We start from the raw sequence: 15,800 nt of genomic DNA on the forward strand, positions 1-15,800 counted from the left end.
GCGCCATGTCAATCATGTTATGTTGCCATATTGCATTTAACAAATCGACCAAATTTTCCCGTGGTCTACACTCTTATAGACCATAAAAATGACGTCATAAAATGCTCAAAACTTAAGTGGAACCACGAGTCGTTAGGCGAGTGGTTTCACTGCAAGTTTTGGATATTTTATGACGTCATTTTATGGTCTATTTTATTGAAAACTAGCAATGGTATACTGCGATTCCTGAGTTTCGATTGGTTAACAGGCAATGGTATATGAGCTCATATACCATTGTCCATATACCATTGTCCACAAATAGGGTGGGTATAAGCGCCAACGAGAACTGCCGGGAAGCTCAAACATTGTTTTTAATAAAACATTTATTCCACTCGCGCTTGTTGGATATGAGATTGCTATCTACCATCTCATATCCAACACACGCTCATGGAATAATTGAGTATAGATGGAGAATCAGTGCAAATTCGTGCACGTGACAGCTCAAAAGATTGCATTCTTTTCTTCACTTGAAGCCGACGAATGTGTAGAAATTTAAAACTCCCTTAATTATGTCTTTTGAAAAAGTGGCATCAAGATCTCAAGTTTTCCGAAATTTGCCTTGAGTTGCGTTTTAAGGTTACGTCATTTTCATGGTCTATTCTCTCATCGACCATAACTTTCAATCATTGAGCGAGCGAGAATTTTCTCAGTTATGATATAATGTCTTTAAAAAACTGTGTAACATCTCCTTGTCGTTAAGTGATATTTTTTTATTGCATTACCTCTTCACCGGGTTTGGAAACTTTAATTTGAACCTGAATTTCTCCTGATTCGGCTTCTTGCAATTTATACCACTGAGGTCCCCCTTTCTGTAGAAGTAATAATGTAATAAATAAAATAAGGAAAAATGTCAATGTAATTTGTTTACCCACGTAACACGGAAGAGCTCTCAAGGGCTTGTTGCAAAGTGTACGTTCAGGGAAAACCCCTGGGAGCAAGGACAAGAACCAACAGAAAACTGAACCCAGATGTGATGCCACGTCCAGGATTCGAACCTGGACCACACTGGTACTGAGAGGGGAGCGCTCTCACCACTGCGCCACTACAGCTCCACACCTGCTCTCAAAAGCGTGTTTGTTGTTACCGGTATGTTGTAACGGCGCAAAATATGGCCGTCCAAGGATATAAGAGTTTGTGACTCGGAAATCCAGGCAATATTGTAAAATGTCGGAAGAGGGGGGTCGGCCGATCTCCACCATATTTATACAGCATGGAGGTCTTACCCAACTATAGTAACCATGGTAACATTTTTTGATTGATTGACTTTATTGTTTTCGAGAGCAGACCATCCCCCCCCCAAAAAAAAATTGCCTTAGTGGCGTGACAAAAGTTGTGATTTAAGGTCAACTTTAGCAGCGTATATCTCTAGATTTATTCAAGCAACAGACTCCAATTTACATCAACATAACACTTGTCATTTGGTTGTTTAAATGCATACTAGAACGAATTAATCTTCTCTGCATATCATTTTACGATCTGCATGCAAACTAAGAAGGCGTGTTTCCCGACATTTTTAAAAGTCGCAAAACTAGACATTTTCGAATTCCAGTTTCTCAAGGGTCCGGGAAGATACAAATATAAAACAAACTGCAAGTTACTCACCATACACCAGCGAATTTAATTTTTTTAACGGTTCACTGTTTTTGCCGCTTCGGCCGATTTCACACTCCCAGCCCAGTACCATACAATTATGGCTTTCTTGCTGCTGTCGATCTCAGTATCCGGATTTCGCCATTAAAAACGCCTTCAATAAGTTTAAAAAAACAATAGCTATGGTTTCTTGCCAAAGTATTTATGATTTGGCTTCAAGTTGTATTCCTTGTTGTATTCCTTGTATTCCTTTGGGGAGCGGGGATGGCGCAGTGGTGAGAGCACTCGCCTCCCACCAATGTGGCCCGGGTTCGATTCCCGGACCCGGCGTCATATGTGGGTTGAGTTTGTTGTTGGTTCTCGTCCTCGCTCCGAGGGTTTTTCTCCGGGTTCTCCGGTTTTCCTCCCTCCGCAAAAATCAACACTACTAAATTCCAATTCGATCTGTATAGTCCTACGTCTTATACATGAGCCTCTGGCTCGGACACTGAGGGTAACCTCGGCCCGCGTATGGACTTTAAAATTGTATTTACATTTTTTTTTTTACTTTTAAGCGAGAACCAAGGTAACATTTTGCCGTAGATTGCGTGACAGCCATTGAACACGAAGCTTTCAGCGTAGCCATCAAACCAAACCAAGATTTTTCGCGTTGATTAACAGAATGTTCCCTTGATTAACAGAATATTGCCGCCTTTTTCTCATGAATACTTGCTCCTGATTCATAAAAACTTTCAGACATCCTGTACGGGAGTTTTTACGGACCCCCACCCCCATAGTTTGCGACATTCAAATGTATAACCAAATATGGTCATGAGCACGTGTAGTGACTTTCTCAGAAACTGGAGAGACGAAGCAGCCAGTTGAACTGTGAGCATACTGTGAGTTATTTAGTGAGTTTTAGCTGCGGAATAAACCTGAAAACTAGTGAGTTCTGTGTACCGTTGTTGAACGGCTCACTTTTGGTGCCTGGATCAGGATACAAACGACCAGGATCAAAACAACCGGGCTAGACAAGAAGCAAAACAAACATGAGCGACGACGAAGGAGAAGCCAGCCCCAGCGAAGACGAACAACGTCTCGTTTGAGAGATTGACAAAGAAATTAACAAGCTGAAATACTTCTTGGAGGAGACAGGAGAACTAATTGAACTCGGGGACTTTGCTGAGATGGATATCGCCAACAAACGAGCCGAGAAAATTATCGCGAAACTATCGGATCTTATTTCACAGACAGAAGAGTTGAAAATCGAGCGAGGAGTGACATCTCGTTCTGTGAGACAGTGGAAGAAAGACACCAAATCCAAATATGCAGCGTTTGTTATCGACAAGGAGAGGCTTGGAAAGTGTCTGAGCGAAAAAGAAGAGGAAATTGAGCGGCGAAAAGAAGATTCGAAACGGGAACAACAGATGGAGGAGGAGCGGCGACTATGCGAGCTCCGTGAAAGACAACAGAACCACGAGCGTGAGTTATGGAAGGAAAAGCTCGAAGCAGAATTGCAGGTAGCGGAGAAGAAATTAGAAATGGAGAAAACCGCCGTTTCCAGCACGACTAAACTGCCGAAATTTAAGATGACACCGTTCAAAGGTACTGCTGGCGACTGGGTGAGATTTGAAAACATGTTCCTAACTCCAGTTGATGCCAAGTCGATTTCTGACGAAGAGAAATTCGGCTATCTGCTAGAATCTGTCGGGCCGAAGGTGAGAGACCGAATTGCAAACCTAAAACCTGGCAGTATGGGTTATAAGACGGCATGGGAACGACTTAAAAAAAGAGTTCGGTCAAACTAAAGTTGTTATCAATACTCACATAGACGAAATTATCAATCTGCCTCTGGTCAAAGGAACGAATTATTTCAAAATACAAGAGTTTTACGAGAGACTGAGTAAAAACTATGACGCTCTCCAAACACTTGAAGAAGCTGAGAAATTACAAGGGTTTGTAATGAATACGATCAACAAACTGCCGCAAGTCAAACCAGACCTAGTACGAGTTGATGAGAATTGTGAGGAGTGGTCTGTGGAACATTTTATTGACGCTTTCCAAAATGGCTCAGGAGAAATCACGTGGAAAACAGCAAATGCGAGAAACATCTCTTCACACAGAAGCCAGGAGATAATCGGTCACCTTATTGCCTTTTCTGCCGAAAGCATGATCACTGGAGTGGAAACTGTACCGTGGTAACAGGGTTGGCGAACAGGAAGAAGTTCTTTGTGGATCACAATTTATGCTTTAACTGTGGGCGTGCAAACCACAGAGCAGACCAGTGCCAGAGGCGTGGGTGCCTTAAGTGCAAATACAAGCATCATACTAGCATATGCGACAGAGAGGAGAGAGAAAGCAGCAGTGCGAATGGGGTTTCGCTGACTGGCTACACTAATTATGCAGAGGAGAGAGTACTACCCGCCATAATTCCTGTGAGCATCGAAGGACAGGTTCTTTGGGCCTACCTGGACACAGGATCTGCACGCAATTTTATCTCTCGCGAAGCAGTCAAGATGTTAAAGTTTAAGCCAACTCGTCATGAGACCCGTGAAATCTTGACGGTCAATGGAATCAATTCCAGTCCATGCCAATCTTTGACACCCGCATTGAATCGCTGGACGGAAAATCATGTGAAGAAATTGAATTCACTGGCTCAAAGTTAGTGGACTTTACCACAGTGAGAAGGCCAGACATGAACCAGCTGAAACTGAAGTACTCGCATACACAAGACAAGAGGTTCTCCAGTACGTGACATCTATGGGAGAACACCAGATACATCTCATTCTTGGAGATAGCATTTACAGCAGAATAAGGACGGAGAGTGTTCAAAGGGAAGCGAGGAGAGCCCCTAGTGGAAGAGACATCGTTTGGTTGGGTGGTCCATGGTGGAGATGAATATGGGAGTGGCAGCACCTGCATGTACTTGAGAGCGGTAAATGACTATGAGAAACTTTACAGTTTAGATGTACTGGTGGTTGAGGATCGGGGTGAGAATGATCAGCAGGACGTCCTGCGTGACTTCAAGGAGAGTGTAGTGAGAAGAGAGGATGGAAGGTATGAGGTCAGTTTTCCATGGATTCCTGGAACAATGTTATTGAACACAAATGAGATACTTAGCAGAAAGCGTCTTGAGAATGTGGAGAGAAAATTGTTGAGAAATGGGAAGTTGAGAGAAGAATATGGTGGCATCATCGAAGAGCAGCTCAAAGCAGGCGTAATAGAAGAAGCTCCTCAGAATCCAACAGGAGAACGAGTATTCTACATGCCACATAAACCAGTTGTAAAGCAAGGTGCAGTTACCACGAAGGTTCGCATGGTGTTTGACGCGAGTGCTAAGCCGCACCCATTGGCCAACAGCATCAATGACTGCCTGTTTACTGGGCCCCCATTACAGCCACTCCTCTGGGACATAATGGTTAGAGCGCGAATTTCCACAAATCTACTTCTGGGTGACATTGAGAAGGCGTTTCTGCAGATTAGTGTGAAAGAGGAAGATAGAGATTCATTCAGATTCCTGTTCAATGTCAAGGGAGAAGAGAAGCATCTAAGATTTACACGTGTAACATTTGGAGTTGAAGCGAGCCCCTTCTTATTGGGAGCCACTCTGCAGCATCACTTTGAACAGCAAGGGCCAGAGTTCTCAGATACCGTGAGCGCACTCAAGGAGAACACTTATGTTGACAATCTAATGCAAACGGGAGGCGATAATGAGAAGCTTGTGCAGTTCAAGGAAGAGAGCACTGTCACACTTGAGTCAGCTAAGTTTCCAGTTCACAAGTGGGAATCGAATGTTAAAAGTCTTGAGAGTGAAAGCATGCCAAACCCTAGCAAGATTCTAGCTAGGACATACATGAAACAAAGACGATGATACATTGGAGCTGCCTGCAAAGATTTTCCCATACGATCAGCCAGTGACTAAACGAACTATCCTCAGTTACTTAGGAACTGTGTATGACCCACTCGGGATAATCTCACCCACTATGGCTGAAGGAAAGCACATCTACCGTGAAACTTGTGATGAAAAGAAGGGTTGGAATGCAGAAGTTTCTACTCATTTGAAGAATCGATGGCTCAAGTGGACAAAGCAGCTTAAAGATATCGGAATTCTTAGAAGTGTTGCTACCTCAATTGGAGAGATGGAAGCAGTCCATTTGCATATTTTCGCAGATGCAAGCATTCTAGCATGCTGTGCAGTGGCTATTGCGGTTGTGGAGCAGGTGACAGGTGTGGCTAAAGGGCTGCTGACATCAAAATCACGAATCTCAAAGAGAAACACTTCAATAGCTAGACTGGAGCTTGTGAGCGGTCATATGGCAGCGAATATGGCGAAGAACCTTAGCACTGCTCTTCAGCGATGGCCCATCAAATCTACCACCATTTGGATGGACAGCATGGTGGCGTTGTATTAGATAACCAATCCTGGCAAAGGTTGGAAGGTGTTTGTGGCAAATAGAGTGAAGAAGATAGCAGAAACCACTGGTCCAATCAACATCACTTGGAAGTACTGCCCATCAGAAATGAATCTACATGTAGCAGACCTTGGGAGTAGAGGGGCGACGATTGTGAAGATGGAGAAAGGAAACTGGTTTACTGGTCCAGATTGGCTCTTGGATGAGAGACAGTGGCCACAGCAGCCAAGGCTGAACAACAACAAAGAGACAGATGAGGAGTCCAAAGCCACCCAAGAGGCAGTTCTTCGCACAGATGAGCACAAGTTGGATGAGTGGGATGCATTGCTCGAGAGAAGTACCTAGTGGCGGACATTGAGAGTAACAGCATGGGTTTTGAAGCTCGTCAGCAATTGCAAGGCGAGAAGAAACAAGTTAAAGAAAACAGCGGGGCCGTTAGTAACCGAGGAAATCACGACTGCGAGAAACTGCTGGGTAAAGCGAGTCCAGAAGGCAGACGAAGCATGTCTACAATCGCCGGGATGGAAGTTGGTCAGAGATGAACATACAGGTGTTCTCAAGTGTGAAGGCAGAATTAAAGGATACAGGCCAACGTACCTTCCTGGAGGACCATTTGCTGAGAAGCTTATTGTTCACACACACAATCAGGTCATGCATCTTGGAACTGCGAACACAATGGCAAGTGTGAGAGAGAACTGGTGGATACCGAAGTGGAGAGCCAAAGTTAAGAAAGTTATCAAGAAGTGCAATGTTTGCAAAGTGTTCTCCACCAGACCATACGGAGTACCGTCGACAAGTGCCTTGCCAGAATACAGAACAGAGGGGAGCAGGCCATTCGAAGTGACCGGAGTAGACTTTGCCGGACCTTTTAGTTACAAGGTTGGCAAAAAGGAACAAGGAAAGTGCTACCTTATTATTTTCACATGTGCAAGCTCCAGAGCAGTCCATTTAGAAGTAACAAGGACCCAAACAGCAGACGAATTCAAGCAGAAACTCAATGCATTTATCTCACGTCGAACAAGACCTCGCATCATCATCTCAGACAATGCGAAAGTATTCAAGACTACAGCAGATTGGATCAAAACCATCAGGAAAAGTGAGAAGCTGCAGGATTATCTAGCACGTGAGAACATTCGTTGTCAGTTTAACCTTGCAAAATCGCCCTGGTGGGGAGGATTCTATGAGAGATTGATCAAGGAGATCAAGAAGGCGATGCACAAGACCTTAGGACGGTCACATCTTTCCTATGAAGCATTTGAATCAATCATCATGGATGTTGAAAGAAATCTTAACAATCGACCCCTGACGTATGTTGAAACAGAGGGAGGAGAGGAAGAAGTGCTGACGCCGAACGTGATCCTGTGGGTGTGAGATGCATATCCAGTAGAGGACATTGAAAATTCTAAAGCAGAGAAGCTGACGAAGATGAGCAAGCGATTGGAAGATGCCAAGGCCCATGTGTGGAAACGCTGGAAGAGAGAGTATGTCCACAGCCTAATGGAAAGCCACAGGCTGAACAAGGAAACCGGAACCACACCTAAAGGGGGAGAAATTGTACTAGTTGTTGGAGATGAGAAGTATCGCTGCGAATGGAAGAAAGGAAAGGCGGTGCGTCTTGTACAAGGAAAAGACGGAGTTGTGAGAGGTGTGACGTTGTTCCGTAAAGGACACACCATTGAGCGACCACTTCAGCTAGTCTGCCCTTTGGAAATCCGAGCAGTGGAAAATACTGATGAGCCTCAGGAGGGGAGGAGACAACAAGTTGACTTAAGAAGCCAGAGACCAAGAAGAACTGCAGCTCAGAGGGCTGCCAAGAGAATTGCAGAACAGATGCATGTTGAGGAGGAGGATTGATAAACTGGACTGTCATTGAGTAAAGCGGACTGTCGTCGAGCAAACCGAACTATTGTTGATAAAGAGGACTGTTTTTCGAGCAAACCGGGCTGTTGTTGATAAAGCAGACTGTCATTGTGTAAACTGGACTGTTGTCAAGTAAATCGGACTGTCATTAAGTATACGGAACTGTCGTGAAGCAAATCGAACTGTCTTTTGAGTGACATGATTGTAAAAATTGAGCTACAATTTTTAGGGGAGTTGTGTACGGGCGTTTTTACGGACCCCCACCCCCATAGTTTGCGACATTCAAATGTATAACCAAATATGGTCATGAGCACGTGTAGTGACTTGCTCAGAAACTGGAGAGACGAAGCAGCGAGTTGAACTGTGAGCATGCTGTGAGTTATTTAGTGAGTTTTAGCTGCGGAATAAACCTGAAAACTAGTGCGTTCTGTGTACCGTTGTTGAACGGCTCAATCCCATGAAAGAGTCCAGAATTCAGTTAACAACAGGGAAAATACCGTCGATCTTCGTATGTTTGTATAAACACGTATGGACATTTGCACTAATTTCCGTCATTTTGAAGCTTGGTTTTGGTCCGTTAATTCGCCTGATAATTTCGATCCATGCAACTAAGTGGCATTAAGAGGTGGATGGCATTTGCTCAGCCGTTATACTGCCATAAACAGAAACGAACTTTTGCGAAATCGTCACACAGCTTTATAAATCCTTGCGGGTAGACTGGGTATTAGAAAGGCCTGCTGAAATGAAGCGTTTAAGGGTGGAGGGGGCGGGGGCGGTTGGGAAGCGGGGATGGGTGGTGGCGGTGCTGATGTGTCACATGTTAAATTAAAATTCTGATTTATATAATAATTTACAACATCTTTTTAAATTCTATACTTTGTTGTTTATCTCAATAGTTTTTCTTTGGCGACCTTTATTTTCTGTTTTGATATGCTTGACTATGCATCATAGCCAGTTTCCGAATAAACTTTTTAAAATTGCTGATGAACGTAACACAATAGGCCTGGTTTTAAACCGCCCCCTCTGGAAATCAAAAGCCCTCTGGGCTTAGTGTCTCGTGTCACTTTTTAGAGTTTATTTAAAAAAGAGATCGCTTTTCACGTCTATTTATTGCTTGTAAAGTTGATCAGTTATATAACTCCAATAACAGCAGAAAAAGATGACAGACATTGCACTGTATTGCACTTTGGTTCACTAAGCATACATTCTACTGTATACTTATACTATGACTTCCATGTGCTTTCTTCACGCTATATGAGATATCGCTTTGGGTGTTTATTCGTGAACGCTTAGCCTGTTAAGTGATAATGACATGCGAGTGGTGATGATTTTGTTAATTCTTATAACCTCTTCTCCTGATTTAGTATTGATATTGTGAGGAGAAATTTGGTTTTGGTCACTCTTGAGCCGGTCTTAATGTTTTTGTAACGCCAAAGCTACAACGCAGCGGCTGATGAACGTGTAAATTACAGTCATTTTCTTCGCTATTTAAATCTACTGAATGAAATATTCTGCTAGGTTCTGCTTAATAGAAAACATTCTATCTTGCTTGACATGTGATTCCGCGCGAACGTACGCAATAAACTATGTAGTAGTGTTTAACTCGCACAAATCTCACTTTTAAAGAGAGAGACATAGATGGTTTGGTATTCAATCGACTAACGATTCAAACGATTCAAACCTTTTGTTCAAACGACATGTGTTATGTGTGCAAGATTAACTTTGACATTCAATCCCGACCAACTAATTGCTTAGATTACAATCCCTCTTTAACCCCGATACAATCTGTTGCCGCGGCTAAATTTAAAAAAAGTTGTCTACACAAAGATAAGAACAATGCTTACCGATCGAACAACTGATATTTACATCGTCCTCTCTTTCAGCAACATTTTTACCATATCTGCTATATTCCACGACTGTAATCTCTATAAATACAGTTGTTACAGTAAATATCCTGTTGAAACATCCACCATTTTCCTACGCTTGGTAAACAGAAATGATTTTCAACTACTTTCCAAAACTCTCAAGATAAAATAATAGATATCAAATGAAAGCACGCTATTCTTTAAATTGGCAACGTGAAGCTGTTATTCTGATACATCTCACAATTGCACAAATTAAAAGTTTACAAGCGACCACAAGACAAGACACTCCAAAGAGATTTTAGAGCTTTATGTTAAAAACTGCTTTTCTCGCTCAATTTAAGTTGCGGTATACTAGCGTTATATGCACAACAACGACAACGAAAAATTTACAGGCAGGTCCATCTAATGACATCTTGTTGATTATTAGACACTTCTGCTTTTCAGATCCGTTCTAAAACTCATCAATATAATTTCTCTCTTTCGGTTAGTACATCAGTTGTATTATGTGTTTGTAATAACCTGGTGTATTTCATTCTTCTTCTACGCGTTTTCTGCTTGAGTTACAATTAATTTCATTGATTTTCAGTACAATCTTGTCGGCAAAGGTTAGAATGTTATTTTAAGAACGTAAAACTTGTCTGTATTTTTCTTGATAACTGCTGGCTGCAGCTCAAATATATCCAAAATTGAAAAGCGTACAGCTAATTTAAAGAAAAAAATGCGTCACATCTACGTGTATTCCTCTTAAGAGCTTCATTCATGCACTGAAAAGGCTGTTGTTGTCGTCTATAAAAGTTGTGAAATTCACAGCAGGATATATGAAGCTACATGTAGTGCCTCTTGACTCAGGTCAATCTTCGGGTCAAAAAAATAAAAAAGCAATGTATGTTTTGCGCTTTAGATTGACATTTCTGCTCTTCAATCCTAAGAAAACTCATCAAATATAATTTCCCTCTTTCGGTCATACATTGAGTTCTACCTTTACCTCAGAGCCGAGTGTAAACGAGGCTTTGCAAATCGAAAGTGTAAATGTTTCTCTCGATGAATCAGAACCGCCTGAAAAAAGAAAGGCAAAAAAGTACGACTCCAGACTGGCAGAGTTCTTTTATTGAAATGTGGGAAAAAGTATGGAACAGCACAACGCTAGATTTGAACAAACAAACGCCACAGTTGACATTTTTAAAGATTTGGCATCAAAATAATTGTCTTTATCTAATCGTTTATCTTCTGTTATTAAATTGTTGTTATTCATGCCACAAAGGTCACCCCTTTCAATACAAAGTTGTGCAAAAGTCACGTAGCAATCATAGTCTTTTTTAGGATCATGATGCTCGTTTTTTGTTCAACCTTTTTCAACGCAACATGGCGGGAAAATATCCCCCTGTACAATTATCTCGTGTCGTCATGAGAACGTCGTCATGACGACACGAGACAAAAAGGAATAGACTTGTGGGAGGCGCGGTGGCCTAATGGTTAGTGCGCTCGCCTCTGAGTCGAACGGCCCGGGTTCGAGGCCTGGCCGGGGCGCTGCGTTGTGTTCTTGGGCAAGACACTTTACTCTCACAGTGCCTCTCTCCACCCAGGTGTATAAATGGGTACCGGCGAATTTACTGCTGGGGGGTAACCCTGCGATGGACTAGCATCCCATCCAGGGGGGAGTAGCAATACCCCTAGTCGCTTAATGCTACGGAAACCGGGATAGGCTCCGGCCTGTATGGGCCACTAGGCTCGAAGCAGACTTAACCAAGGGAACATTCTGTTAATCAACGCGAAATGGGCGTTACATTTTCCACTGAAGAAGGGGCAGTAGCCCCGAAACGTCTGGGAAAAACTTTCAATCATCGGCACATGAACTAACTATATGCGCTACACAGCCACACGAAATTTCACCTTGGAGATTTCTAGTTTAATGCGAAAAATCTTGGTTTGGTTTGATGGCGACGCTGAAAGCTTCGTGTTCAATGGCTGTCACGCAATCTACGGCAAAATGTTACCTTGGTTCTTGCTTAAACTTGAAGCCAAATCATAAATACTTTGGCAAGAAACCATAGCTATTGGTTTTTTAAACTTATTGAAGGCGTTCAAACGGCGAAATCCGGATACTGAGATCGACAGCAGCAAGAAAGCCATAATTGTATGGTATTGGCCTGGGAGAGTGAAATCGGCCGAAGCGGCAAAAACAGTGAACCGTTAAAAAAAATTAAATTCGGTGGTTCAATTTCAACACTGGCTTTAAACATTTTCCTATGTATGGTGAGTAACTTGCAGTTTGTTTTATATTTGTATCTTCCCGGACCCTTGAAAAACTGGAATTCGAAAATGCCTAGTTTTGCAACTTTTGAAAATGTCGGGAAGCATGCCTTCTTAGTTTGCATGCAGATCGTGAATGATATACAGAGAAGATTTGTTCTAGTATGCATTTAAACAACCAAAGGACAAGTGTTATGTTGATGTAAATTGGAGTCTGTTGCTTGAATAAATCTAGAGATATACGCTGCTAAAGTTGACCTAAAATCACAACTTTTGTCACGCCACTGGGGCAATTTTTTTTTTTTTTGGGGGGGGGGTATGTTCTCGAAAATAATAAAGTCAATCAATCAAAAAATGTTACCATGGTTACTAGTTGGGTAAGACCTCCATACCGTATAAATATGGTGGAGATCGGCCGACCCTCTTCTTCCGACCCTTGCCTGGATCTCTGAGTCACAAGCTCATAACACTAATTATTTTATTATACTTCTCTAAACCGTTAAATGAATAAACTAATGAATAAGTTATGCAATTAATAAATGTTTAGAATAATTATGAAAAGTGGTAAATTGTAAAAGTATATGTCAAACCTTGGACGCTTCCTTGATGTCATCCACTGTCAGTGAGACTGTTCCCATGAAGTCATTCTGAAATACGTCTTTGTCAAAGACATCCTGTATAAACAATAACATTCGATAAGGCAGCTCTTGGAATTCCTTTTACACGTAGACGCGGCGTTAAAGTAGCTACGTCTATGATGGCGGCACATCACAATCTGTCCTAGTCGTTCTAAGTTGTAACTGTGCTTTCTTTTTGTCTATTAGTTGTTACTTTTTGATGTCCTTCTACCTTAGAAAAGTCTTATTTCGTGAAATTCACAGTTATTTTGTACATTATCTACATTAGAAACATTACTTGAAATATCATGGCACAGCCCCTTTAAAAAGTGGTTGTTTGCTCATCGTCTCCTTAGTCTCTCGTTTTTCGCCGCCGAGTTTCGATCGTTCCTATAAACGGAGAGGGGCCTGAAACTGGCTGAGGACGATCGCGTTCTACTGGCTGAACTGAATTTAACAGACGTCTGGAGGAAACAATACACGCAACTTATACATCACCTTGAGTACACACATGCTGGCGTGCACACATGCTTACTTGGTGCGTGTAGTAAATGGCAGTGTACTTACTAGGGATATCTTGTCTCCTTCTTGTGGCATGGCGATGGAGACTGACTCATTCCATACGGGTGTCAGTGTTTCATAAGCCACGTTAGTTTTGAACTTCTTTGCGTTGTTAACTCTCACTACACAAAATGGATCGCTCAGTCCTGCACCGCAGAGATATAAACCATTAACGTTAACTCTCGTTGTAACGATGATAAAAGTGGCACAGTTGATGAGCGTAACCACACGATGTAAAAAACACTTTGTAACGGGAAAAATCTCTATAGGCCTGTCTCAACCCAAAAATAGAATTTCCGGATACCGGAAACGAACGTGTCCCTTTCATAAACCGGTCGATGACATTTTAGCGACACTTAAAAAATATTTTTCACTATCATCGGAATTTTTTTCCCTAAAAAAATGTCACCACCCAGGATCGAACAAAGAACCTATGGCACGATAACATCCCTCTCTTGCCACTGCAACACTACATTCATATGTCAAACCAAAACAGGTGTGCAAACGGGGGCTTGCTATAAAGCACCAAACCCAGCCTAGTTCCTAGGCATTCTCCTCCTCTCTCGGGCGAGCGCGAGGTCCACGTAAGAGCCTGGGAACGGGTTGTCACGACATTTCGCGCCAAATCGATAAGCGGGAAGGGAACGCTTGGGTACTAGGCTGCACCAAACCCTCTGTTCGTTTTAAAGGACGTTCGTGATTAGCCATAAGTATGTTAAACAAGCTATCGCCATCGGAATTTTTTCGCAGCAGACGTTACGAGCGTTAGTCCTCCTTCAAAACCTTAACTGTCTATAAAACGTGAGAGCGTCGGTGCTAACTTACCATTACTGTCCATGGCGGCCATGTCTTTACCTTGAAGAATTGTAATCACCAAAACTCCAAGCTCTGAGGGAATAAAACTGGAATTGTTAACTGCTCAACTGCTTGTTTAAATGCTCCAACTGCGAGGTTTACCTTTGATCAGCATCATTTCCTCAACTTGTCTCTTGATCTTCATACTACTCTTCATCGTGTGTTTCTTGGCGTGCTCCTGAAACGAGCAAAAAACATCGATAAAATAACTATGATCAATTGGCGTATTCTCACAAACCTATAGCTCGACATTTTATTGATATTCTAATGAGAAATAAGATACTGACCTGTTTACGTCACATGACGGCAAAAAACGGCTCAATTATTTAAGCCGTTTTGGTCTGAATAGGGCATAGATTTTAGCGGAGCTCCACGGCGGCCCGAAGGACCGCAGATCGGAGCCCCATAACCATAGAAAATCCACAGAAATAGGAAAACCAGAACTGGCTAACGGCATGGCTCGCGGGCGCGTACGTACGTACGTCGCTCACTCTACAAATAGATTAAACCTAACCTTTTTGATACTGGGTATCCACGTTATGGTCAATTGACAGCTGTCAATACAAGGTGTCCGCTGACCAGTATCACGTGACCATATCACGGGCTCTGATCGCAGGCTTAATGAGGTCACGTGTGTTTGTTAAGGTGACCGCTGACCGGAATGTGGACTTTTCTATTGGATCGCAGGCTCAAGTCCTATTTTTTTTCCTGTTTATGGTCAGTGAATTCAGATATTTAAATAAAGGGCAAAGAAAATTACCGGGGAGCTCCGCTTTTAGGCTTGGCTTGATCTATTTATAACCATTTTGGTCTGAAATAGGGTGTGGTTAGTGCACTCTAGTCAGGAATTGGAAAATTTCCAAGAAAAAACTATGTCTATTATTTTTGTTGTTCGTCTTTTGAGAAGATGAAAATTTGCCCTGAAGACACGTACTGGACATGTACACTAGAAGAAAAAAATAATAAAACTTACATTTATTTCATCAATGTCTTCACCATCCAGCACTCCACCGGGCAACGGTTCTTTCTCTGGATATCATAGATAACAAAAAACTATAAATCTACAAAATTGAAGAGATTAAGACAATTCCAGTAGTTAAGCTTACAGACTGGCTCAGCTACTGTTTGTTCGTTCTAAACTGAAGAGTGAAAGGGAAAATGTTTAAAGCCAACAAACAAATGCAAACGAACAGAAAAAAACGTGCTTACAATCAAACGATAAGGAAGGATTGGTTTTCGAAGACGATGCTTTATTGACCCATAAAATAAGAGCATGTTGAACCCTCAAGGATATAATCTTTGGAATATTTATGATAATAGAGTGCTTCATTCTATAGTTCATTAAGGTTTGCACCTACACCCGATACTGCAGGCTCGTGTCTAGTCCCAACCTCTTCGCTTTAGTTCAAACTCCCTCGACTAGATGTGAAGACAAGTTACCTGATTTTTCGACGGATTCGATAGGCTGAAACACCGATGACACTATTAGCGAGCCTGCTTTCATGGTGGAGTCCTCTGACCTTTTCTTGCCAAACACTTTGTACTTCAGCTCGATCTTGCGCTTTATAATTACTGGTTCCTCCTGTAATGAAAGAAAAAAAAAATCAGTCTCTTTCAACACAACCAAAGAATGATAAAGTCAGCCTTGAAAACAATTTTTTTTTCGGTCTAGTACCGTATCAAAGAGAAGTTACTGAGCCCGCGTTTTTTATAAGCGGTTGCTAAGCAACATGACGCATGGTTTTCCCAATGGTTCAAAATAATGGTAAATT

General features: G+C 42.1%; 2 protein-coding genes across 3 annotated transcripts in view; one reads left to right on the forward strand and one right to left on the reverse strand.

The window, feature by feature from the left end:
* LOC144630322 (uncharacterized) overlaps positions 1-15,800 on the reverse strand; it is a 66,449-nt gene that overhangs the window by 14,097 nt on the left and 36,552 nt on the right. For both annotated transcript variants that reach the window (XM_078488670.1, XM_078488669.1), the window contains 7 exons: positions 15,469-15,610; positions 15,002-15,057; positions 14,131-14,206; positions 13,999-14,061; positions 13,180-13,319; positions 12,586-12,669; positions 762-848 (listed from right to left, as the gene is read on the reverse strand). In XM_078488670.1, the coding sequence (XP_078344796.1) occupies positions 762-848; positions 12,586-12,669; positions 13,180-13,319; positions 13,999-14,061; positions 14,131-14,206; positions 15,002-15,057; positions 15,469-15,610 (648 nt within the window). The remainder of the gene's footprint in view (positions 1-761; positions 849-12,585; positions 12,670-13,179; positions 13,320-13,998; positions 14,062-14,130; positions 14,207-15,001; positions 15,058-15,468; positions 15,611-15,800) is intronic.
* LOC144630839 (uncharacterized) lies at positions 3,390-5,479 on the forward strand. The gene has a single exon (XM_078489194.1). The coding sequence runs from the start codon at positions 4,529-4,531 to the stop codon at positions 5,477-5,479; it is 951 nt and encodes a 316-aa protein (XP_078345320.1). The 5' UTR covers positions 3,390-4,528.

Source organism: Oculina patagonica, chromosome 11 (assembly GCF_052425735.1).
Source record: "Oculina patagonica isolate OP01 chromosome 11, crgOcupat, whole genome shotgun sequence".
NCBI classification, from domain to species: Eukaryota; Metazoa; Cnidaria; class Anthozoa; order Scleractinia; family Oculinidae; genus Oculina; species Oculina patagonica.